The sequence below is a fragment of the Carassius carassius genome, chromosome 28 (genome assembly GCF_963082965.1).
Source record: "Carassius carassius chromosome 28, fCarCar2.1, whole genome shotgun sequence".
Lineage (NCBI taxonomy): Eukaryota > Metazoa > Chordata > Actinopteri > Cypriniformes > Cyprinidae > Carassius > Carassius carassius.
In genome coordinates, this window is record NC_081782.1 from 20,006,285 (window position 1) to 20,032,821 (window position 26,537).

Sequence of the window (26,537 nt, forward strand, 5' to 3'; positions counted from 1 at the left end):
ATATGTCCTTGAACTTTACGTCTACTTGAGAATGAGATGGTTTCGACTAAACAGGTTTGTCGCATCAGTTGTTTTTCTTTTTTTCTTTTCTTTCTTTTTTTTTTCTCCCACGAATTATGACTGTGCTGAATTGATTTTTAAAACCCAAACTGTTCCTATCTAAAACATTTCACGGAGCGCATTTAATAGACAAATATAGGGTACTTAAAAAAAAAAAAGATTTAGAAAAGTTTCACAAAGTATGAGTTTCTTTCCCGTGCCCGTGGGAAACATCAAAACATTGCTTTGTTGCTCAAGAAAGTAAAAAAAAATAGTAAGTCGCGAATCACGATTATATATGCAAATATGTATCATAGGGAAATGTGGGGGGAAGACATGATAATCAACGATTATTTATTTTTATTTATTATTATTATTATTTTTAATTCTTTTGTTTTTAATAATAGACTCTATGTATTAAATATAAGCTTTTAGCTGTATGCTTATTGTGGCATGTTTTACATGCCTTTCTTTTATGGAATTAAACAGCTCTGTGACTGCTTACACCAGACATGCAAACTATCAATATAAACTCTAGACAGTCTGAACTCTGTGTAAAATACATCACTCTCAGACCCTTCAAAACGCCGAAGAAAATTGGCGCCACAAATGTAACTGTCGAGATTTACTGGGTTAAGCGCCGAGCTATTTTTTTTCCCCTCCGCCTAAAATCACACCCCGCCGCTCCACCTGCCATTTCAGCTGAAGTGCGGTCAAAATAAAACTCTACGTGTCACTCTGGCGTTCCGCTTCGACAGGTGACCGCTGTTCTCCTTTCAGAGCTCGTGTGCCGGTGAGTTAAGCGCACGAGCAAACACTCCTCGCCTCCGGAGCACCTGCTGCACGCGGCGCGTCGGGGCCACTTGACCAACCAATCGGACACCATGCGCAAGGCAACCGATCTGGAGACTGAGAATACTGTAAGATCCAGTGTCAGGGTGCGAATCTGGATTTGACTTAAAGCATGAATCCTCCAATCAATATCTAATCAATCAGGGATGGAGGTCTCTTCTTTTGTGTGTGTGTGTGTGTGTGTGTGTGTGTGTGTGTATATATATATATATATATATATATATATATATATATATATATATATATATATATATATATATATATATATATATATATATAAATATATAAATATATATATATATATATATATATATATATATATATATATATATATATATATATATATACAACCCGAATTCCGGAAAAGTTGGGACGTTTTTTAAATTTTAATAAAATGAAAACTAAAGGAATTTCAAATCACATGAGCCAATATTTTATTCACAATAGAACATAGATAACGTAGCAAATGTTTAAACTGAGAAATTTTACACTTTTATCCACTTAATTAGCTCATTTAAAATTTAATGCCTGCTACAGGTCTCAAAAAAGTTGGCACGGGGGCAACAAATGGCTAAAAAAGCAAGCAGTTTTGAAAAGATTCAGCTGGGAGAACATCTAGTTATTAATTAAGTTAATTGATATCAGGTCTGTAACATGATTAGCTATAAAAGCTTTGTCTTAGAGAAGCAGAGTCTCTCAGAAGTAAAGATGGGCAGAGGCTCTCCAATCTGTGAAAGACTGCGTAAAAAAATTGTGGAAAACTTAAAAAACAATGTTCCTCAACGTCAAATTGCAAAGGCTTTGCAAATCTCATCATCTACAGTGCATAACATCATCAAAAGATTCAGAGAAACTGGAGAAATCTCTGTGCGTAAGGGACAAGGCCGGAGACCTTTATTGGATGCCCGTGGTCTTCGGGCTCTCAGACGACACTGCATCACTCATCGGCATGATTGTGTCAATGACATTACTAAATGGGCCCAGGAATACTTTCAGAAACCACTGTCGGTAAACACAATCCGCCGTGCCATCAGCAGATGCCAACTAAAGCTCTATCATGCAAAAAGGAAGCCATATGTGAACATGGTCCAGAAGCGCCGTCGTGTCCTGTGGGCCAAGGCTCATTTAAAATGGACTATTTCAAAGTGGAATAGTGTTTTATGGTCAGACGAGTCCAAATTTGACATTCTTGTTGGAAATCACGGACGCCGTGTCCTCCGGGCTAAAGAGGAGGGAGACCTTCCAGCATGTTATCAGCGTTCAGTTCAAAAGCCAGCATCTCTGATGGTATGGGGGTGCATAAGTGCATACGGTATGGGCAGCTTGCATGTTTTGGAAGGCTCTGTGAATGCTGAAAGGTATATAAAGGTTTTAGAGCAACATATGCTTCCCTCCAAACAACGTCTATTTCAGGGAAGGCCTTGTTTATTTCAGCAGGACAATGCAAAACCACATACTGCAGCTATAACAACAGCATGGCTTCGTCGTAGAAGAGTCTGGGTGCTAACCTGGCCTGCCTGCAGTCCAGATCTTTCACCTATAGAGAACATTTGGCGCATCATTAAACGAAAAATATGTCAAAGACGACCACAAACTCTTCAGCAGCTGGAAATCTATATAAGGCAAGAATGGGACCAAATTCCAACAGCAAAACTCCAGAAACTCATAGCCTCAATGCCCAGACGTCTTCAAACTGTTTTGAAACGAAAAGGAGATGCTACACCATGGTAAACATGCCCCGTCCCAACTATTTTGAGACCTGTAGCAGAAATCAAAATTGAAATGAGCTCATTTTGTGCATAAAATTGTAAACTTTCTCAGTTTAAACATTTGCTACGTTATCTATGTTCTATTGTGAATAAAATATTGGCTCATGTGATTTGAAAGTCTTTTAGTTTTCATTTTATTAAAATTTAAAAAACGTCCCAACTTTTCCGGAATTCGGGTTGTATATATATATTGTTTCAATTAACCTCAAAAGTTATCTACAATTACTCACGAACAGCAGTAGCCTCAGGAGGTAACCATAGCAACAGCACGTTGCTCTAGCGCTTTGCCGCGTTCCTTTGCGAACAAATGTGCACTGGGAAACAACAACTGGCAATATATTTTATCATAGATTTAAATATAACAAATAGAATCACTCACACACAGTCTCTCTCTCTCTCTCTCTCTCTCTCTCTCTCACACACACACACACACACACACACAAAAAAAGGGTCATAAGGGTCATGTATTTATTTATTTTTGTATAAATTGAGATTTATACATCACCTGAAAGCAGAATAAATAAGCTTTCTATTGATTTGTGGTTTGATAGGACAATGTTTGGCCAAGACACAACTATTTAAATATCTGTAATCTGAGGGTGCAAAAAAATAAAAAAAATAAATAAATAACACGAAAAGAAAAAGTTTTGTTACGGTAGGAAATTTACTAAATATCTATGATTTTTGGCATAAAAGAAAAATCTATAATTTTGACCCACACACAATTCACAATCACAATTGGTTAAACTTACTCGCCTTGTGTTACAACACTCCCCATTTTCCACACTGTACTTAGTAAATCATGTGTAGACATGCTTATCTCTGATAGTTACATTCTTCATGACATTTTCGTGAATTCCTCTATGGTTTCATGTTTAACCTATTAGCTTCCAACCAATTGCTCCAATAACAGGAACAACAGAAGTTCAGATTCATGTAGCTCCTGTTGCAGAAAATGATATACTTGCATTTTACTTAAGGTAAAGGGTGGCCAGAAGAGGAGCCGTTTATAAAGTGTTTAAACTACAGTCTATAAACTACCCAAAACATGGGAGATTTGGTAAGATTCACATTTTATTAACTCTTTTAAAAAATGCATTGAGAGGACTGAAACTCTCAACCTCCAAAATCATCCTTTGAAGTCTGAGTGACCTCTGCAAATGCAGATTTAAAAAAATAAATAAATAAATAAATAACTTTTTCCCTGACGCTGCAGTAACCTGAAAATATAGGGGTAGAAAACCCTTACCCATTTCAAAATCCAACCCCAAATGCATTTCGAACTGCATTTATCAACCTCATGCTCTTACATGATCATCTATGTGACCCTGGACCACAAATCCAGTCACTGAGGTATATTTTTTAGCAATATCCAAAAAAGAAAAAAACACGGTATGGGTCAAAATTATAGATTTTTCTTTTATGCCAAAAATCATTAGGATGTTAAGTGAAGATCATGTTCCATAAAGATAATTTGTAAATGTCTTACCATAAATATGTCAAAACCTAATTTTTGATTAGTAATATGCATTGCTAAGAACTTCATTAGGACAAATTTAAAGGTGATTTTCTCATTATTTAGATACCTTAAAGGAAAGCTTGTTTATTCAGCTTTCAGATGATATATACATCTCAATTTCCAGAAATTGACCCGTATGACTGGTTTTGTGGTCCAGGGTCATATATCTGATTCATTAGATATATGCAAAATGCTAATTATATCACCAAACGTATAGATATATACCTCTTCTACTCTACCACTTTTCTGTCACTCTCTTCTCAAAGAGATTGCCATACAAATGTAGGAGGTTACATGTGACTGGTTTCCAATCCACTCAAGCTCACTCACGCAAGGCACTGAACAATCACAGGGACAACAGTGGCAGGCAAGATTTACTCTAATATAGCAGAACAAATGTAATCTAAACACTAGTGTACATGTGTCCTCCTCAGCCTAGCTATGAAGAAATGTCCAACATGCACACACCTCATTCTTGCTATCATAAACCCATTTATAAGTGCACAGCTGACTTTAGATTCAGCTGGAAGTTACTCAACACCTGTAGTATTGATTTTTCCTTGACTGCACCGTGCATAAATGATTATCAGTTTGATAAGTGGCTTGTCTGATGAAAGGTATACAAAACAAAGGAGGAAGAAAGTCAGCCCCTCTCTCTCTTAATCTCATGAGTCATTTTAAAAGGTTAAAAAAACATTGTGACACTGGAAGCTGTTAAAAATATATATATGCGGCGTTGTAGCGCGATGCAGACAGGCTTGACAGCGGAAATGGCCCTTGAACAATCTGCGAATAAATTAATTGGAAGGCTCGGAGGCAAATGGATGGTTGAATTGTGTTGTTGTCGAACAGTTGCGCACTCCAAAAATATGCGTCTGTATTCAGACATGCTTAGTAGGTGAGACACAGTGATCGAAAGAGAGATTGTATATAGATTTCTTTGAGGACAGGGTGTGAAGATCTATTGCGTGTGCATGCGAGAGAGAGTGTGTGTCTAAGCAAATGCAGATGAGCGTCTGAGAGAGCTGCATTATGCATAGTGGCTCACCATTGGCAATAGGCTGTCTGCAATACATATTCAAATGCTATTTCCATAGTGACCGAATAAAAAAAATATATGTATGTATGTATGTATATGTTGTGCAAATGTGCAAGAAGAAGGATTGCATAAAGAGAAAGATGGGAAAGAGGAAAATAGAAGGCGATTAGCAGGGAGAGATGGCGAGAAAGATGGTAAAACAAGAAATGATGAGCAAAGTCATTTTTGAGCAGGATTTTTTTTTTTTTGTTCGAGGAAGTGGGTGGAGAATAACGCGTCCATCTTGAGAGTTAGACAGATAGATAGGGAAAACTGGCATCATTAATGGAGCATTCCCAGCCCTTTCCCTCGTTTGGCATATGGCAACGAGAATGGCAAGGAGCTGCAGGGCTTCGTTAGCCCTCACACTGAAGTCATCTCAGAACAAAGAGAGAAGAAATTGGGTTATCCCATTGCCCTTTATTTTTTTACCTCCTTAAGACCCCACTAAATTACTTAACATCTACCCTAAATGTCTCAACAATTTTCCATGGACATATGAAGTCCTAGGACATAGAGGTCAACCATTTTTGCATAGTTTGTATGGATACTGCAGCTGATGTATTCCATTTTTTTTCATGCATAGTATCAACAAATATATTTACTCTAAATTAATTTTCATTGACCACATTGTTTAGGGTGACCATACATCATCTTTTTAACTGGACATGTCCTGGCTGTGATTAATAAATTGCCTATAGTGTCCTGGTTTTTGCTTTTTTTTTCCTATTGAAGTTCTCTAGATTATATTTACGTATTTGTATTTCTTTTTCTGGTTTCTGTAAATCCTACCTTTTTGTACACCAAGAATGACACATTATGTACAATGCCTGCACGCTATTGGTCAAACTATTTTTCAGTGATCACTTTCAGCAAGTATGAAAATAATAGAATAGAATATTTTTTTTTTCTTTCTTTTTTCTGCATGTCATATCAACAAACTGTATATTTTGCTGTTAAAAAAAAAATATATATATATATATATATAAATATATATATTTGCGTGGCAAATTCATGTGACCAACTTGAGTAAAATCTGCATGGAGAACTTTTTTTGCACTTACACAAAACTCACGATCACAATGATTCCTATTGAAATGATTGGAATTTTCTCACAAAAGTTTCACAGAGCATTTGTAAATGTGACCACTCCTTTAGGGTAATCAATGACATCCCATTTACAGCGCAGGGTATTGGCTCAGAAAGTTTTATGATCCTATGACCAGAGGTCCTGGGTAGCCCAGAACTGAGAATGAGAGCACTTTCCTATTAGCCTCCCAATAGTGGCACCTGTTGGTGTGGAGTACAAACTGCAGCTGTCGGGCTCAAGCTTTTCTTTTTCCCCCTCCTTACCTCAGATTCTCCCAACCACCATCACCCAGACTGTGGGGGCGATATCCCCAGGCTGTCCCTTTTGGATCCGCAGCCCCTTACCCAGAACCCCGCTGTGAGATTATATATATTGCAATCTTTATTATGGGGGTTTATGCTTTAGGCTATAATCTGCAAAGGCAAAAAGGGTTGGGGGGCAGGGAGACTAACCAGTTGACCTGTTTTTCATCCCATTTCAATAAGACCATGACCATATTTCCCAGTGTTGCTGTGTTTTGTTCAGATCTACTGTGAACTGATGTTTTGTCACGCAGGGTTTCCGCTGTTGTCTATATTTGTTTTTGCCACGAGCGGGGTGGCGTTTGTTGTTGTTTGTCCAATAATAAGAGAGATATGTTTGTTTTAGTTTTTCATATATATATATAAATATATATATATATATATATATATTCTTAAAAGGAGCTCTTGAAAAATTAACAGATGTTTTTATATGCTTATTTTAAGTTTATTTATAAGTTGCATTTTTGTGGAAAGGAGGATATTGGCACTGTCTATAGTGCTGAAATGTGTTTAGGGACCATTCAGTCACTGTCCATGGTCCTGAAAAGGGCTCTCGGAATTATATTTGACACAGCTTAGAAACCAGGATAGAGTGCACTCTGCTCTCGTCCCAAATAGCACTTAAGGCTGACGGCAGCCAGGGACTGCTCCATTTTGAGCATGTCAGGAATCTTTGCTGTTTAACTCTAATGCTGGATCCCAGAGGTTCTTTACACAAAAGCCCGGGTCAAACATTTGCTTCAAAACCTAGATTTGTCAGTACAACTGTGGAACTGCACTGAAAGCCAACCTCACATTCACAACAGAGTTATCAACAGGGGGTTTTTCATAGCCCAGTATGGGGCCTCAGTAAACTTTCAAGGGGTTAACATAAATAAATACATTTAATTAACAAATAATTATTTTTTATTTATTAATAATTTAAATGCTAGTTCTTGCCATTATTTATTTATTTACTAGACTGATTTCGTTCTTTCTTTTTTTTGGCATAATATGACTAGGTGTTATGATCCCAGTATTCATCTTTTTAAAGAATAACCTTGACTGTAGGGGACTTTGGAGTAACAAAGGTTGAAAACTGCCAGTCTAGACGTTGTTCTAAGCCTTTCATGCAAAGTGTTAACAATGAAAAGCATTTTATTTCATTCCTATTCAACTTGTGACTCTTGATAGCACATCCCATCCATTCCCATCAGCCCCAATCCACCCATCCCCGTACCCCCCACATTTAACCTACCACTTTGCACACTCTAAACCTGGTTCTGTCTGTATTCTTGCCCCCTGGCTCGCACCCACCTCCATAATCTGCCCTCCTCACAGGCAGAGTGAGAGGGGAAGTGATAGAGGCCCTCCACCGTGCTGCGATTACCAGGCCAGGAAGGCTCTGTGTGTGTTAAATGTGAAAGAAGATTATATGGATTTAACTCTCTGCGTCTGGCGTACAAATTCCAATCACATAACATATCCCTTCATGTTCTATGGGAATATAAAAAGAGAGGGAGAGAGAGTGATGGATGTAGAGAGAAAGAATCCAAACCCCCATCTTACCCAATAAAACCTTTAGCTCTAATCTCAGCCTTTGAATTTTCTAACATAACTTTTTTTTTCATGGTTTTTATTCTATGTTTTGCATGTTTTTACATTTTACATTTTGCTAACATTTGATTTTTTTCCTCATTAAACATTTGATTTTTTTCCTCATTAAATAAACATTATTATTGTCCTTTGTAAGACTTTAAACGGAGTAGCCTACAACTGTCAAAAGTAGAATTAACATTATTATAGTCATTAAAGGAATATAATATCTTGAGAACATTGAACTTTCATTGCAATAAAACGAGCTGCATTTTCATTTTTAAGTGAACTGTTCCTTTAGTATTTAGAGTTATTGGGTAGGAATTCCAATTTCATATTTATTTTTATATACTGAGATGCTGTCTGTTCAGTATGCAGAAGCTTATAGGTACCCCATTGATTTTAATGCCAAGGTAGCATGTCACCATTATTCTTTCAAACACAATAAGAATCACAAGAATGGGGGTTAATCCAGGCATTGTTGACATAAACCTGGTGGGGGGCATTAATTGAATCTAATTGCCTTAGAAGAAAATTATCTTGCTTTGGGCTTGTGTCTCCCTTGGCTTGGAGCCAGAGCTGAGCTAAGCAATTCTCTGAATACAAAAAGATTCAGAGCCATCCCACCCGAACCATGTAATCCGTAATAGAGCCAGCAGATAATAGAGATGCCAGGATGGTAAATCGCTAAAACGCCGCCTTTAAAGGACATAATTAGCCATGGTGCTAAATTAGCAAGCATGTTAATTTACGCAAACCGCCACTTTTTTTCCTCTTTTCTCATTGTAGTCCGGTTATGGTAATACACCAAGAGCGAATGATTGTCTGATCCACATTAGCTGTCAAAGAGGTTTATAGATACATAGAGGAGTTTCTATGACCTATTTATTCTCCTATCAGATGGCAGCATTCAGCACGGCTCACACCGCACACATATTAGATTAGTGATATTCTTTAATGCTTGCCCTACAACTGTGCTGTTATAGCTGTCATTTGGGTTAAGGTTGGATAAGTCGCTTTGGTAAGGAAGCATCTGCCAAGAACATACATAGGAAAGATGTGAATGGAATATCCACTCTTGCTGTGGACAAAGTTGGCTTTTGTTTGGAAGCCTCGCTGATTCTTGCATCTGGCTTTGTTCATTTACTTCTGTGTTTGCTATTTTGGAAATTGCAGCATTTTCTGTTTTACAAAGAGTCATTTTTATCATTCTAAAGAACTTAGTCAGGGTAGCACCATATTTAGTTTTTGGCATGAATGAAAATAAGATTGTGAGGGTAAGTACTCTGCGTCAAATGGATTGCACTGTTCTTTACAACATACAGATTGGTCGGCTTACAAAAAAAAAGAAAAAAAAAGAAGAAAAATAACTTTATTTAAGCAAAAATTATGTGATTATAAAGACTGTAAAGGCCTGTTTACACCAACAACAATAACTATAAAGATTACTATATAATATTGTCTGTTGTCAATTCTGAACACACACTCATCTACCACTTTAAATTCTCAATATCATTATATAAGGATTGATTCTGATTGGGTGTCAATGTTTTTGCCATTCATAAGCTGGAAAAATCGTTCATGAATATTCCAAAAAGGTAATAAAAACATAATCAAAGTAGTCAATGTGACATCAGAGGGTCAGTTAGAATTTGTTGAAGCACATTTTGGTCCAAAAATTACGACTTTATTCAGCATTGTTTTCTCTTCCGGGTCTGTTGTGAGTGCGTTCATGGCGCTGCAGACATATGACGCTGCTGACGTGTTTTCTGGCGCGCCCAATAACAAAGATAACACGTCAGCAGCATCGTACATCAACAGTCACAGCAGTCGTGCTCATAACAAATAATTTTGTTATTTTTGGACCTAAATGTATTTTTGATGCTTCAACAAATTCTAACTGACCCTCTGATGTCACATGGACTACTTTGATGATGTTTTTATTACCTTTCAGGACATGGACAGTATACCATACTTACATTTTCAATGGAGTGACTGAGAGCTCTCGGACTAAATCTAAAATATCTTAAACTGTGTTCCGAAGATAAACGGCGATCTTACGGGTTTGGAATGGCATGAGGGTGCATCATTAATGACATAATTTTAATATTTGGGTGAACTAACCCTTTAAGCATCAGTTGCAGTGTTGACATAAGATATGTCTAACTAACTTAAAACACCGGATGTGCGTTAAAGTAACTGCAGCTTTAGGAAAAATGTGTGACTTGCTACTGTAGTGACAAGCTGACCTAGCTTTCCCATATAGATTGTTCACTTGGTAAACTACAGACAAATAATAAGATAAAGGACCATTTTTGGTTACATCATCTTTCCAATCCAGTGACTGATTTGAATTTAGTTGTGCTGACCCAGTGGGAACGTCTCTGGGATAATCCAATCAGAGCATGACGTGCACTTTATCAGACATGAATGCGAGGTGGAAGTTTGCCAGAATGACACGCAGTGCTTCTATTACGATTTCAAAGTGCCGTAACTCAAAGGTACCAGTATGCATTGGGCCCTTTACCTGTCCAGGTGTTGATTTGAAGAATAAAATTATTTTGTCACTTCACAACTGACCATGTTTTCTCTCTTCCAGTGCACAGCGAGGATGTGGTCTCGACGCGGCTGTACTTTGTGAATGCTTCCCTGCAGAGAGTGACCTTCTCCAGCTCAGTGGGGGTGTCCCTGCCCTGTCCTGCGGGTGGCGCCCCCCATGCCGTCCTCCGCTGGTACCTGGCCACTGGCGACGACATCTATGACGTGCCACACATCCGCCACGTTCACGCCAACGGCACGCTGCAGCTCTACCCCTTCTCCCCCTCTGCCTTCAACAGCTTCATTCATGATAATGACTACTTCTGCACTGCCGAGAACCAGGCCGGCAAGATCCGCAGCCCGAGCATCCGTGTCAAAGCAGGTGAGACATGATCCCATCCATCTGTCTGTCTATCCATATATTTAATGTATTTATATGGTGGTGTAGTGCAGTGTGTAAACGTCAGGGTTGGCAATAGGGCTGCACAATATTGGGAAAAAATGACATTGCGATATTTAATTTTTCTGCGATATATATTGCGATATGAAATCTAATCTAATTTTTTCTTACAAACAAAGTGACTAACTCTCATGCTCTCTCTCGCGCTCTCTCTCTCTCTCTCTCTCTCTCGCGCGCGCGCTCGCTCTCCGCGCGCGACTCCTAGTTGATAACGGATCAACTACGACAGCCTACATCGCACATCCTGCGATGTGACTATCGTGGATTCGTACATCGCGATATCGATGCTTAAACGACACATTGTGCAGCCCTAGTTGGCAACCACTAACGTTCTTTGTCAGATCTTACAAGGAACAGGCCATGATCGATTCTCACTATTAAGTAGTTGCTTATAAGCATGCATATTCATAGCATATTGACTGTGTATTAATACTTATAAAGCACACATTTATGCCTTATTCTGTAAGACCATATTTTAGATTGCTTAGCCCTACCCAATACCTAAACTTAACATCTATCTTACTAACTATTAATAAGCAGCCAATTAGAAGTTCATTTAGGCAAAGGTTGTTCTTAATAGTTAATTACTAGTGAGAATTTGTCCACAAATCTACAGTGTAAGCAAAACTTGGTTAGTCATTATATATAAAACCTTAATTATGTCAATAACTGGTGGACTGATACATTTTCTTAATAAATATGAATATAAATATAAATAAATATATTTATGTACACTACCTTTTTGTGTTTAGTTTTAGTATATACACTATCAAGTGAAATTAATACATTTATATTAATATTTTAATTAATATAAAATGTATATTAATCCATTTATTAATATATAATAAATCAATACTTTGACATTAATAATTTGACAATAAAGACATTTATAATGTCAGAACAGGTTTGTATTTCACATAAATTATGTTTTTTTTTATTCATTAAATAATTCTGGGGGGAAATCATAGAAATATTAAGCAACACAACTTTTTCTATCAACTTTTTCTATTTTAAAATATTAAAATAAAGTTATTTTACAGTGTAATAAAGCTTTAAAATATTGTCATTTATTTATTACTGGTAATGTACTGCTGTAAATGCACAAAACGAACATAAAAGTCTTCTATTAAAAACACTAAAATCTTACTGGCCACAAACTTTCTATTTTTACTGTTATATAAAATCTCCATTTCCCAGCGAAAAAGAAGCCATGTCATGATTTTATTCATTATATTTCAATGTTCCTCATAGTTTGTACGTTTAAATTCCACGTGTCACATGGAATTTTGAGCTTAGTTTTTCTTTAGGATCATTCTCAACACTTACAGTATATCTGTGATGGTCTGATTATCTCTCTTACAGTTTGATGTGTATTGAATAGCAAACCCTTATACATTTTTATTTACAGCCCTTTTATTGGCGCTTGATTATTTAAACGTGCATATCTTACTACAGTCTGCACATGGTAATACTTTAGTATAGGGACCAGTTCTTACTATGAACTAGTTGCTTATTAGCATGCCTATCAATGACATTTTGGTTGTTTATACTTATAAAGCACATACTCTGCATGACCATATTCTACATACTTAATCCTGCCCAATACCTCAACTTCACAACTACCTTACTAACTATTAATAAACAGAATATATAAGTAGTTCACTGAAGCAAAAGTCATAGTTAATGGTTTGTTAATAGTGAGAATTGGACCTCAAAATAAAGTGTGACCCTGCACACTTTTACCCTGAAAGACTGCAACGGCTTTAGTTCTCATCAGCATCAATTAACAGACCATAATGCTCTGAGAAAAGAGCATAGTCAACGCAGGCACTGTGGCAGAAGGGCGCGCGTGACGTTACAGGTGGAACATGAGTTCTTAACTTAACATCTGCAGTGACAGCAGAAGTAGCGGCCGCCATATTGCTAACCTAAATAAGAATGTAAGTGCCAAATGGATGTCCCAGTGGCCGGCCTGTTGACCTGGCTGCTTTAAAAAGCAGCGCACAGACGGACACACGGCGCTACAGACAGTTGGCTGACTGACCCTCCCACTCGGTGCCAAGGTCACCGCTCGTGAGTGGGGCTCAGCAACAGCGAGGGATATCCATACACCACCCTACACTCACACACTCACTCTTATGCCAGCCTGCGCAGTGCCAGTGTCCCTCCTGTCTCCCAGTCTCCATCTGTCCTCTAAGCTAGATTTCCCATCTCACACAAACACACACACACACACAAACACACACATGTACGCGTTCACTTACTCTGAATTTCCCAGAAATAACCCCATCAAGCAACACAGATCAAACATCTTTATAAATAATGTCCGCTTGAATGATTCTTCAACTGTAACCAGGCTAGTTCGGCCGATACTACTTTTTCCACTTTACCCGCATTAGCATTAAAGTCTCAGAGGATGGAATGAATTACCTACCATCCGGCGACGAGACGGGGGTGACTTTCGCCTCAAATAATTACACTAATTAATCAATTAAGTGCTGAGATGCAGCAAAACTGCTAGTGGACCTAGCAACCCACAAAGAGCCCTGAGGAACCCATCACTGGGGCTCCCTTACCAGCCAATCAGATCCTGGCACTGAGGGGTTACCATGGATATGGTGAGGGGAGGGGCAGGGTGTGGCGCTAAATGTCTCAGGTGGCACTGGAGAATGATGACAGCTGACAGCTCACTGTATGACACCATCCCCCCCATGCATCTCTCTCTCTCTCTCTCTTTCCCTCCTCCTCTTTTCTCACCCACTCTCCTGCATGCTGATCCTGTGCCAATAATAGCATGGGCACCTGTGTGGATAGCTCTACATTTATGAAAATCTCCCTATGAGGGCTTCATATGAGTGTGAGTGTTCCTCCTTGCACTCACTATTCATTTTTCATTTAGCCTTTTACAGTGGCTCAACTCTTAGCATGTCAATTGTATGTGTCCCTGTTTCTTGAATACTATAGGTAGGCTATCTATCTATCTATCTATCTATCTATCTATCTATCTATCTATCTATCTATCTATCTATCTATCTATCTATCTATCTATCTATCTATCTATCTGTCTGTCTGTCTGTCTGTCTGTCTGTCTGTCTGTCTTTCTGTCTGTGTGTCTGTCTGTGTGTGTGTGTGTGTGTGTGTGTGTGTGTGTGTGTGTGTGTGTGTGTGTGTGTGTGTCTGTCTGTCTCACTGTCTTTCTGTCTATTAGTTGGAAGCAGGTAACTGACAGGAGGATACAGTCAAGTTAAATGCAGAAAATTTTTTATCCTAAAAACTCAGTAGCGTGTTTAATGGAGATTGTCCTACTGTATTGAGTTTGTTTAAAGTCATCTCAAGGGTTAAAAACAGACCTCATGTGACATGTGTGGCAGGTGCACTGTGACACAGGCTCGCTCTTCCTTTCTTTCAGCCCTTTGTTTCTTAGGCTTCCTGCCTCCTGATAGGTCATGTTCATTTTTTTTCTCTATTACATTAATGAGCACCTTTCACCACCTAATTCTTATTCAATTTGGAGCTTTTCTCTTTTTTTATACGTCTTGCGTCATGAATAAGTAAATATGGTATTTGCTTTCTCTCAAGTTAATTATTTAAACGATGGTGATACAGGACTCATGGTGTGCGCACAAGGAGAAAGAGAGCACCAGCCCGTGTGTCAGTCCGTTTCCAAGCAACCGATGAGTATAGTCAGGCATCGGTAACATTCTAATGATGCCACACATGAAGACGGAGAGTCATTTGCCCATAAAAAATGCTATCTGCTATTGTTGTCTGCAAATTCGTCTGTGAATTTTACACATGCATTATTGAAGCCTTAGAGATGTTTTCACTTGTTTACGCTCCTTCCACCGCTGTAAAACAGCATTCCACAACCAGGTCTAGCACAATCCGAGTTGAGGCGAAAATAAAACTAGCTAATAGAGGGCCGCTTTGAGTTAGTTTATCTTTAGAAATTCAATAAAGCCTGAGACTCGCAGTCAATCAATGACTGAATAAATGATTATTTGTAGACTATGGAGTCCTGAGTGTAATAGGGAGTTCTATTGATTTGTTCTATCGATTCAAATCTCATCTGCATCGGTAAGAAGCTGGTTAGTTAACAGTGGGCAAATATACACAGCCTGTTTTAACTTACTCAAGCAATTTTCATTTACATAATTTCATAGACCATAGTTAAATATTGAGAAAGAAAGAAATATAATGACTGGGCTCAACGATTCATGACTTAACTATCAGACAAGGACACTGATTCGCCTCGCTGTGGGTGACACTGGCACCTGGCAGAAACCTTTATTAATGACCAAGGAAATTCACCCGCAAGCCAGGCATTAATTATATATAGAAATAGAGGTAGCGAGTGAAAGCGAGAAAGGAGGGGGTGGCCTCGGAGCGCGTTTGTGGGTGATTGCCACATTTCATGAATTTTTATGATTGGTCTCTTTCTTGATGGGCTGAAAAAGCTGCGTAGTTGAATTGGCCACGAATCCAATTGCAATACCCACAGAGTTCTCTGAAAACATCCCCCGACTGTGTGATCAAATTTGCGCTGTCATGTTCGTGAATGAGATGCCCTTGCTCTGCGTCTTGCGTTACTTCCCCAAAGATACGAGGGAGAAATTAAAATCCATAAGTAAATAGATGTTGATGAAAGACACAAAGCAAATTGAGTCTCTGAAATTAAAATGAAATTCAGCGCCTCCTTTAATCTGCTTGCGCTCCCCTGTCGCCCTTTACCGTAGGAGGATCTCCTCGCCCGTAAACAACATCTTCGTACACCGCTCGCTTTGTGTGTTCTTCTATTGATTTTTGTCCGGATTCCGGTTGTCAGGTGCAGAAAGGGTCCCTTTAGCGGGGGCAAATGTTTCTGACAGCTCCAGAGGCTGTGCAGTGTCGTCCACTCACCGCCGTCTGCATGCATTTCATTTATAAAAAGGCTAAAAGAACTCTTGAACATCTCTTGATGAAAAAATAAATAAATAAATAAATCCAGTTTCCATCTCACAATCCAATGATATATTTAATACAATTAATGCATTTGACCCAGATCTGTTTGTTTGTTTATTTATTTATTTATTTATTTATTTTTTGATTCACAGAAAAGTACACTCTTCTGAAAAAATAAATAAATAAATAAAATAATAATAAAAAAAAAAAAAAAAAATATATATATATATATATATATATATATATAATGGTGAATTGAAAGATTTTATATAACTATTAATATTATTTGTTTTTTTCATGTTGTTGTTGTATTTAATTTATTTAATTTAAACTATTGTATAAAATTGACTAAAGTGTTATTATTAGTGCTGTCAGGCGATTAATCGTGATTATACATACGTTTTTGTTACATAGCATATGCGTATGTACGTGTGTACTGTGTGTATTTATTATGTTTTTATAAATACACACACATACAGTATATATTTTGGAAATATTTACATGTATTTTCATAAATACATGTATGTATTTATATTCATATAATTTATATTATATATAAATATATTCAATATATAAACATAACATGTTTTTCTTAAATATATACATGCCTGGGTGTTTATTTTTATATACATAATAAATATACATAGTACACACAGATATAGCATGTAAACAAACTCTTTTATTTTGGATGTGATTAATCGTGATTAATCGTTTGACAGCATTGGTTATTATTATTATGATTATTTTAAATTCATTTCTCTTGGGTCTGCCATTAATATGATTAGTGATGTTGCGTTAGATGAATAAAATAAAATAAAATAAAATAAAATAAAATAAAACTATAAATATATCTCACTTTCATGCTTGGTTAGAGGATTCTTTTCTTTTTAACAAGTCTTTATATATATATATATATATATATATATATATATATATATATATATATATTTATGTGTATATATATATATATATATATATATATATATATATATATATATATATATATATATATATATATATATTTATGTATATATATATATATATATATATATATATATATATATATATATATATATATATATATATATATATATATATTTATATATTTGTATATATATTCTTTATATTTATATTTTTAATTATTTAATAAGTAATAAATAAATTCCAACCTCTGTTTTTCTTCTGCTTCATCATGAACAGTGTTCAGGGAACCTTACACAGTTCGCGTGGCGGACCAAAGGTCCATGCGGGGCAACGTGGCCGTCTTCAAGTGCCTCATCCCCTCTGCTGTGCAGGAGTACGTCAGTGTGGTGTCCTGGGAGAAGGACACTGTCTCCATCGTCCCAGGTAAGACATACCTTGCATGGTTGGGCTGTTACAGTAACCGCAGATTTGAAATCATTTTAAGATCCTAAACCTGTAAGCCTTGTTGCAACTGCAGTTTGCAGTTTATTTGCTCCGTCATTCAAAGGGTGGGAAGGTCATTCTGGTTTCAAAGTGTGAAAAATGATGGGTGTTATTTGGGAGTCCCAACAAGATCAGAGACCCCCACCCCCACAACCCCCAGCAATTCTGCACAGAAAATGCTAAAAATGCTAATTTCCATATGGTTTATATTTGTGTAGAATTTAATGCATGACAGATTGGTGACCCTCTTACTGGCTGCATAATGAATTAGGCCCAATATCCAAAATAGAAATAGATTGCTTTTTTTTTTTAATTGAATATTCATCTGTGTTAAAATGAAAATGAAAGCCCCTGTCTTTGATTTTATTTTTACCCTAATGTTCTCAATATGGTCTTAAAGAACTCTGTTTATCAGTCCTAATTCATTTAGGCCTTTCTCAATATCTCCCATTTTGTCTGGATGGAGTAGAAACCAAAAAAAGGACAATTCAACAAAATGGAGCTGAATCAAGACACGTAGTGCTCTGTATTGTCAGAATGGATGATTCTCACTCATTCCCAATATTGTCTAACATGGTATGCGTACAACATTACACAAAGATTTTCATGGGGTAATGTCCAGGGAGATTTGTCTGAGAATGACTAATATGGTTGCAAATTCAGCCTAAATTAAGCTAAGACTCACTATCTAACAAGATTGGGACCATATGTTGGTTCATAGTTATGAATAAACACATTTTGCATAAAAATGTGATCTGATTGTAACATAAAACCTAGCTATTTTTCATGCTAGGTTTTATGTTCTATTACGGTTTATTGATAGGATTTGTGCTTATAATGTAGTGTTATTTTTGTATAATTTATGTACAATTATAGTATGTATTTAGATTTTTAAATGAGCTTTTCTTTTGGTATTAACAGTGTTTGTTTTGATCTTAGTTGTGCTGAAAATCATTTAATTTAGTGATCCCAGTAAAGAAATGTCAGCCTTAAAAAAATTGCATGTGAATCTAACATTATTCTATATTATTACCAAATCTTGGATTCAATCTTTTTGTCAACTTGTTTTCTGTCAGTTAACACAGATTTTTGTATTTCATTTTGGAACTGATTGATCATAGGCATCACTGATCTACAAACCCAATATAATGGAAAGGAACCCAGTTGCTAAACTGAATCCAAGATTTGGTAATAATATAGCATGACATGAAATTTATAAGCAGTTAGGTTATACTGTATGTGAGCAAGTTTTAGTGCAATGCATTAGTGCAACATTAACTAGCATTTTCATGAAAATAAATCCTCTCCAGGTCAAAATAACGGCAACACAACATAAGGGTTAAAATTGAGGGATTTTGTTATGTGCTTGTAATTTTTTACTAGTTTTGTTCAATTACAGATAATCATTTTAATAGTTTTTATTTTAGGCTTAATTAACAAAAATAATGCTGCTCCATAATTATAAAAAAAAATAAAAATAATAGGACAGCAAAGTGTATCTTAATCCTGTTTTAGGGGGCTCAAGATATAACTACAGCACTGAAACCTCCCTAATAATTCCCACCCTGTACAGGTGTGTTTGTTTGTGTGATAAATCCAGTCTGGTAGTGGACAAATGCTTTTCCACTTTATCAAATTCCCTCTATTGGCAGCAAAATGATTCTGCCAAGAGTGCTTTGTGTGTGCGTTCAAAAAAGGTAGCAGTTTTCTTGAGTAGCGGACTTCCTAGCTCAAGTGGCAGAGTGTGTGTGTGTGTGTGTGTGTGTGTGTGTGTTTGTACGTTTGTGTGAACCCTGGCCTTGTAGTTGATTGGAAAATCAATAGGTGCTGCTTACACCGGCGAAGTCAGATGGAATCAGTGACTAGAGTCTCTCTCTTTCTCTCTCTGCTCAGTTCATCTTTCTCAATGGAGGTGTGCGTCTCCCTGCCCTTCAAACTGGAGCGCTCATTGATCCGCTTTAGCCGCTGTGTCAATGTGTATCAGTATAAGGGGTCCAGAGGTTTCTAGCAAGTATCGATTGATTACATGCCCGGATTCCCCTCTCTCTTGTCACGGATGCGGACGTGTGAGTGGTCATCCACACGATACGGGGGATTGTGGGAAAACATCCGTAGGGATGTACACATTAGGTGGCGCGTGTGTTTGTGCACTTCCAAGCCAGCACTTTTGTTGTGTTTTTGTTGTCTGTTGTGTAGCATTGTTGTGGCTGACCGTGACTTCCAGCTTAATTGATTAACCAGTCTCTTTAATGGATAAACAGAAGGTCACACTTCCAGCTCTAGCAAACTGACTATGACACTCTTTGCTTAAAGATTACCCAGCACATCAATCGAGCTAAAAAAAATCTAATGATCTGCTCCAACGTAAGCAACGCTAACCCTCTGGTTTATCTTGATCAGTGTAATAGACTTTAATTATGTTTTGGAATAAAGGAAGGCTGCTTCAAAGGCTTTTCTTTACAATGTAACGAAAGTGAATGTTGCCTAGCGTTGTCAAGTTCGAAATTATATAAAAAAGTATCATAAAAGTGATATATATTTATATATATATTGGGTAAATACACATTTTTGGCAGGGTCCCCCTGGTAAAATTCGCATTCCAGGGGATAAATATGATGTTATTAGAGTCGCTTCAACCCTCGGACATGAAAAATATGTTTTAAAATATATAAAAATTGTAAAAAATATTTCACAATATTAATTTTATTTTTCGATCAAATTAACGTAACCATGGTGAGCATAAGACAACTTACCACTGAACATTTGAACAGTAAAAATTGTATCTTATTTAAAATTCTGAGAAACCTGAAACAAGCCCCATTGGGTTCAGATGAAGAACTAGAGCTTTTTGGAGAACTTTCAGTTAAGAGTACTAAGGTGTTACCATGGCAGATGTCTTAAAGGAAGAGAAACTGGTCATACGATGGTACTTTTTATTAATGGTGTAATAGCAGCAGGGTTCACTTGTATGCGTAGGAGGGCCGGAGAGAGTGTGTGTATGTGTGTGAAGCAGTAAGCTGATTTCTGCTGTGTGACTCATGTTTAAGATGGCAAGATGTGTAAGAGGATCAGAGAGAGCAGTGAGGAGTTAGTGCAGGATTTACAGGTTCAATTACACTGCCTGTCATTAGTCTACTCTTGTTATAGCTGGGAACAAAAAAATAAAAAAAAACCTTCACCAGGCCAACACACAGATTTTCCTCACCACCATATGAGTTTGGCCCATTGACATCTATTGTTCCTAAATAAAGCTTATTATTATTATTATTATAGACTAACCTTAAACTAAACCCCGACCTTAATGTGAATTCATTGTTGAAATTCTTTCCTGTGTTATAATTAAATGTTTAACGTCATTTTAAGTTGCAGCTGCCACAGAAATTACACACTTTGCATTTGACCCTAAAATACAGCTTTATTTTATAGATGTGGGGGGAAGAAAAGCTTAGTGTCTGTATATACATATATATTTATTATTATTTTTTTATATAGATATATATATATATATATATATATATATATTTATTTATTTTTTATTTTTTCAAATTCATAGAAAGAGATTGCCCAAATTATTATTATTATTTATTTTATTTTTTTTATTATTTATTTTGCTCAGGCCATCCAATTTGCTTCTTCACCAGAACAGATTTGGAGAAGTTTAGCACTACTTCATTTGGTCACCAGTGTATCATCTCTAGTGAATGGGTGCCGTCATAATGAGAGTACAAACAGCTGATAAAACATCAATGTCCATAATATTGACTTCTCCAGTGAAAAAAATATCTCACCTGAATCAGGAGAGTAATATGCACAGATCAAAAACATGGTCTAAAACCATTATGCCATTGTATTTTTGTATTTAGGAAGCTTTATTATGGATTATGAACTGTTTTTAGGCAAGCACACTTTTTTGACATTTATTGATGGACTGGAGTGGTGTGGATTATTTTTGATTTATTGTTATGTTTTTATCAATTGTTTGGACTCTCATTTTGACGGCACCCGTTCACTGCAGTGCATCCATTGGAATAATGCTAAATTTCTCCAAATCAATTCTGATGAAGAAATATCTTACTCAATTGTTGGGCAGACTATTTGTTAAGTAGCACCTGGATACATTTTCTCAAATTGTGAGCTCAGAATCATAGCTTGATTAGACATAACCTCAGATTCAGCAATGTGCAGTTGATCTTGGGGTCTCCCTTCTATTCAGCCCTTTTTGAAAGTGTCAAGCCATTTCGCTATTTCCCATTGATGACGCAGGGATGAGGCTCATAACATCCAGGCAATTCCCTGTGCAAATTTAATGAAATGCAAAAAAGATGGAGGGATGCTAAATTATTGATCTGAAATGGAAAAGAAATAAAGAAATAAGCACGTCAGCATGTGCGATGTGGGATCATTATGCTGATAGGACTATTTATATCAAGGGCGAGGAAAAACTGCATCTTGTTTGCAGTAAATCTCAAGTAGTGGTGCAGTTTGTGAGTGTGAGCGTGGATGTGTGTGGCTGTAGTCCTACATCAGCCTGACACTTCAAGGAAAACCAAGCAAAACTGGAATAATGGGTAAAAAATCTCAATTTTTTTTAGTGATAAAAACATCTTTTAGCAGTAAAATGAAGTCCACGCTCACTTCCTTCCCGGTACATTGTTAGTAGTCTGATCCCACTCAATATACTTTCCCTTTACAATCCAGTAAAAGACAGATTGCTGATATGTAATAGACAAGCTCTTCACTTTCAGTTGCCCTTTTGTCCTTTGTTTGTCCTCCTTGTCTTGTCCTGTGTTAATATAGCATCACTGGTGTATCCCAGCAGTAGATATTTGACACTACATTGCCATGCATACACTATTAAACTCTATGTGTGACAGAAAGTGAGCGTGCTGCTGCTCTCTCATGTGTCAATATTTGACTACCTGATAAGTCCAAGACTGTGGCTCTTGGATACATATACACAAACTAAGAGAGGATGACTAATCTGGTGAATACAAGAAAAGAGGACTATTTAATGTTGAAGTTTCTATATAAATAAAGTAATTGAGGAATGGGTCTGCAAGGCTCAAAAACGTCATAAAGGTCATACGTTTTATTTCAAATCTTCCGAAGTCATGCAATAGTTTTTCTTGTGACAAAACAGTCTGGATTTTGGGATGTTAGTCACTGATAACCTGACTGAATCATTGAATCAGTGATTTGAACTTGAAAATGTATATTTTGTAACCCAATCAGCATATTCTACAATATTCTAGATTAGTCTAGATTTTAAGTGAATAACAGTTTAACATGCATTTACCCTCTAAACCAACGCTATCTCACGACCAATTCGTACGTATTTTACGAGGTGGCTTTTTTCATATGAATTTGTATGACCTCACTCGTACGATTTTATACGATTTGTCTAAACCCCAGTGACGGTTAGGTTTAGGGGCAGGGTTAGGTGTAGGTCATTCGTACAAATTCATACGAATTGTGCAACTCGTAAAATACGTACGATTTGGCAAAAAATCGTATGAATTTGTACGAGTGTGGTCGTACGAATTCGTACGAATAAGCCACCTCGTGAAAAATGTACGAATTGCCGTGAGATCGGGTTGTCTAAACCCATAAAACTTGGATTAAACTGCTTATTTTGTATGGATTACTTTTACAGTGTTTTCTGTACATTTTGAAGCATCAAAGTTTAGGCTGTGTGGACTTTTAATGGATGGACAGAAATCTCTCAGGTTTCATTAAATATATTCTAACTTGTGTTTTGAATATTAATGAATGACTAATGGATTCGGGACAACATCAGGGTAAGTAAATTATGATAGCATTTCATTCTTTTCTTCATGAATGTTTAAATTACTTCTGAATACATGGGGTATTTTATATGACTTGTATGTACTTCTTTTATGGTGTTCTTTGTCTTTTTTTTCACTATTAACTTTCATTAAATATGGGAAAATATGGGTTTAGGATAACATGAGGGTGAGTAAAGAGAATTGTTGGTTGAACTATTGGCTTAAATTGTTCCTTTTTGCCACTGGTGTCAGTTTGTGTGTGTGCATTTGAGTTTTCATCAAGCAGTTTTGTTCAGATCGTTCTCCTCCTCTTCTGTAAGCCCAAAACAGTATGAGTTTTATCTTATCTCCATGGCAACGAGTATGAAACTACGGTGGGAATGAGGAAGGTGTGAGGATGCATCGCAGTGTGATTTTTATTTTCTTGTATTAGTGTACCACCACGGCGCCACACACACATACAGTCCAGTGCTTTCACAGTTATGCGCATGCCACAAACACATTCCGAATGTCTGACAGATTTCCTGCTGAGAGGGGCATAAACTCCAACCTGGATAGACTTTCCTGAACCAAACACTTCTGCAGAGAAAGCTCAAAGGAAAAACACTGAATGAAAGCGCAGACTTAGAGAAGGAAGAAAGTAGACCCGTGTTCAGGTTATTTTAGGTTATTTCAGTGAAAGTGAACTGTGTCTGTTAGAGAAGGTAAGATGTTTCTAGCTTTATACATTTATGTCGATACCAGCAATATATCAGACCAGTGTTACTTTATTATTATTTATATACTATTATAATGCATATTAAGAAATTGAATTAACTGTTATTTTATACATATTTTTTGTATTCTTAGTCTTATTCTTATTATATACACATTTGACAAAGGTTTTTTTTTCTCAGAAAGTAGTTTAACTTGATTAAATATTAAAATAAGAAATGTTACCTTGGCAACTAGCTAACATAAAACAGATTTATGGCCTAGCTTTATGACTCAGTTTTAGTTTTACTTAACTATAATAACCCTGTTCTATATAACTTTCTTTTTTTTTCAGTTTTAGCTGTAGTAATTTTAATACTTTAACTTATTCATTTCAGTAAGTTTCCAAGAAAGATTAAAAGTTTGCAATCACATTTAGGTGTTTTCAGGTTATATTTCATGAAGAAGATTTTGAATATTTTGTTTAAAATATATTTGTAATATTTTTGTAAAATAAAATAAAAAGTTTATATATATATATATATATATATATATATATATATATATATATATATATATAGTTTTTGTTACCAATAACATTACATATAACCCAAACATACTTATTTTGTCCAAAAAATAAAAATTAATTAATTAAAAAAATAGGTATGATTGATTGTTTGATTGATTGATTGATTGATTGATTGATTGATGGTAGACCTTAAAAGAAGATTTGTAGCAGAATGTTCATGCTGTTCTTTTCTCATTTAACAAAAGAATAGAGAATTTGGCTGTTGAGCTAAAAAAATACATAAAACTACCATTGAAGTGATCCATATGACTCATATGAAGCTCATATGAAATGCTTTTATAGCACTGTCTACAGCTTGACACCTTAAGTCCCAATTCAATGTCATTGTATAGAAAAGTTTAAACAAGTTACCAGACCTGTCATCTGGTAACTTGAGGACACACTGTTCCAGAGGAACCCATTAATGATCAATCATCACCTCATGTGTGTGTTTCCTAGTGTGTAGTGTTTCAGTATGTGGCTGTACATTTTAATGTCTATTTGTGTGTGAGTGAGTGAGAAGTCGGTCATGTCCTAACATGCCCCTCAATCGTCACAAGTTTCAGTAACACACACACACACACACACACACACACACAAACACACATGCATTATGGAAAAGCTTTATACAAATTGTCCTCTGAAGTAGACCTGAAAAATAAATCAATAGTCTGAGCAGTGAATGGAGTGTATGGGTTTTATTTGGAGGTGCTGAAGGAGCATGTGACAGATGAGGGAAGAGGGGACTGAACTCCAGTGGGGACTCACTCGCTGAAGAGGAATTACACCACACTGATTCGACTGGACGTTTCTGTCCTACAGTGCATTTCTCCAGTCATATTCCTTTTTTTCACTGTTCAAAATGTACACTGATTTGTTTGGCCTTTTTGCCACTTTTTAAAGGGTTTGCACTAACAAAAAAATGTTCATTTTTGGGCATGGCATTGTGGTAGTACTATTTTTTTGGACATTTATCATGTCAATATCGGGGTGATCTTTGGAGTTCTATGTATATTGATGGAATATAAATATGGTAATAGTACAATGTTACTAGTCTTTTTACTTGTGTTGAGATAAACTATGCAGTTTGACCAGATGTGGTATGGTGGTTAAAATGCATTTTATTTTATTTTCAACAACAGCAACAATAATAATAATTCTTATTATTATGCATTTATGTTTTTATTTTATTTTATTTGAGAATCCTAAGCTTAATCAGTGAGTCTGTTTACAATGAATACATCATAATCAATACAACATGGATGGATGGATGGATGGAACGACAGACATACAGACAAAGATAGACAGACAGACGAATGAATGAATGAACGAGTGAATGAATGAATGAATGAATGAATGAATGGACAATATAATTTTTGATTTCTATTAATTTGTCTAATTTTTTGAGCTGCATCCCCACAAAAAAATTTATTTTTGATTTTCAGTTTCATATAGAATGTATTATTATTATTATTATTATTATTGTTACTGTTGTTGTTTTACATTTTGTTTATGTACAGTCAAATTTAAGATTTTTGACACTATACATTTTGTGAATATGCACCTTAAAAAAAAAAAACGGATGAAAGAAAGAGTCTACACTTGATCAGCAAACATGTATGTAAGTGCGTCCTATTTTGCTTATAAATGTACATATATAATAGCTCAATGAATTGCAGTGAGACTCAGCTGATCACACACAGGCCTCTGTGTCTGCCAGCTACAGCCATTTTCTCCAAATCTGCATATTCAGACCCCAGCTTCTCTACAGCACACACACACACAGAGGGAGAGAGAGGTGAAGATGGAGAGCTGCTCTGTGAGCGTTAGTAATCAACGCATTCTTTAGTGGAGCGTGCCTCCACTCCAGCTGCTCCCTCAAACAACCACACCATTTTCTCTCTCTCTGTCTGTCTCAGG

General features: G+C 36.3%; 1 protein-coding gene across 2 annotated transcripts in view; it reads left to right on the forward strand.

Annotated features, from left to right (window-relative positions):
• Window positions 1-26,537, forward strand: part of dscaml1 (Down syndrome cell adhesion molecule like 1) — a 131,698-nt gene that overhangs the window by 3,520 nt on the left and 101,641 nt on the right. For both annotated transcript variants that reach the window (XM_059514764.1, XM_059514766.1), the window contains 2 exons: window positions 10,824-11,144; window positions 17,364-17,510. In XM_059514764.1, the coding sequence (XP_059370747.1) occupies window positions 10,824-11,144; window positions 17,364-17,510 (468 nt within the window). Of the gene's footprint in view, window positions 1-10,823; window positions 11,145-17,363; window positions 17,511-26,537 lie in introns of those variants that run through there.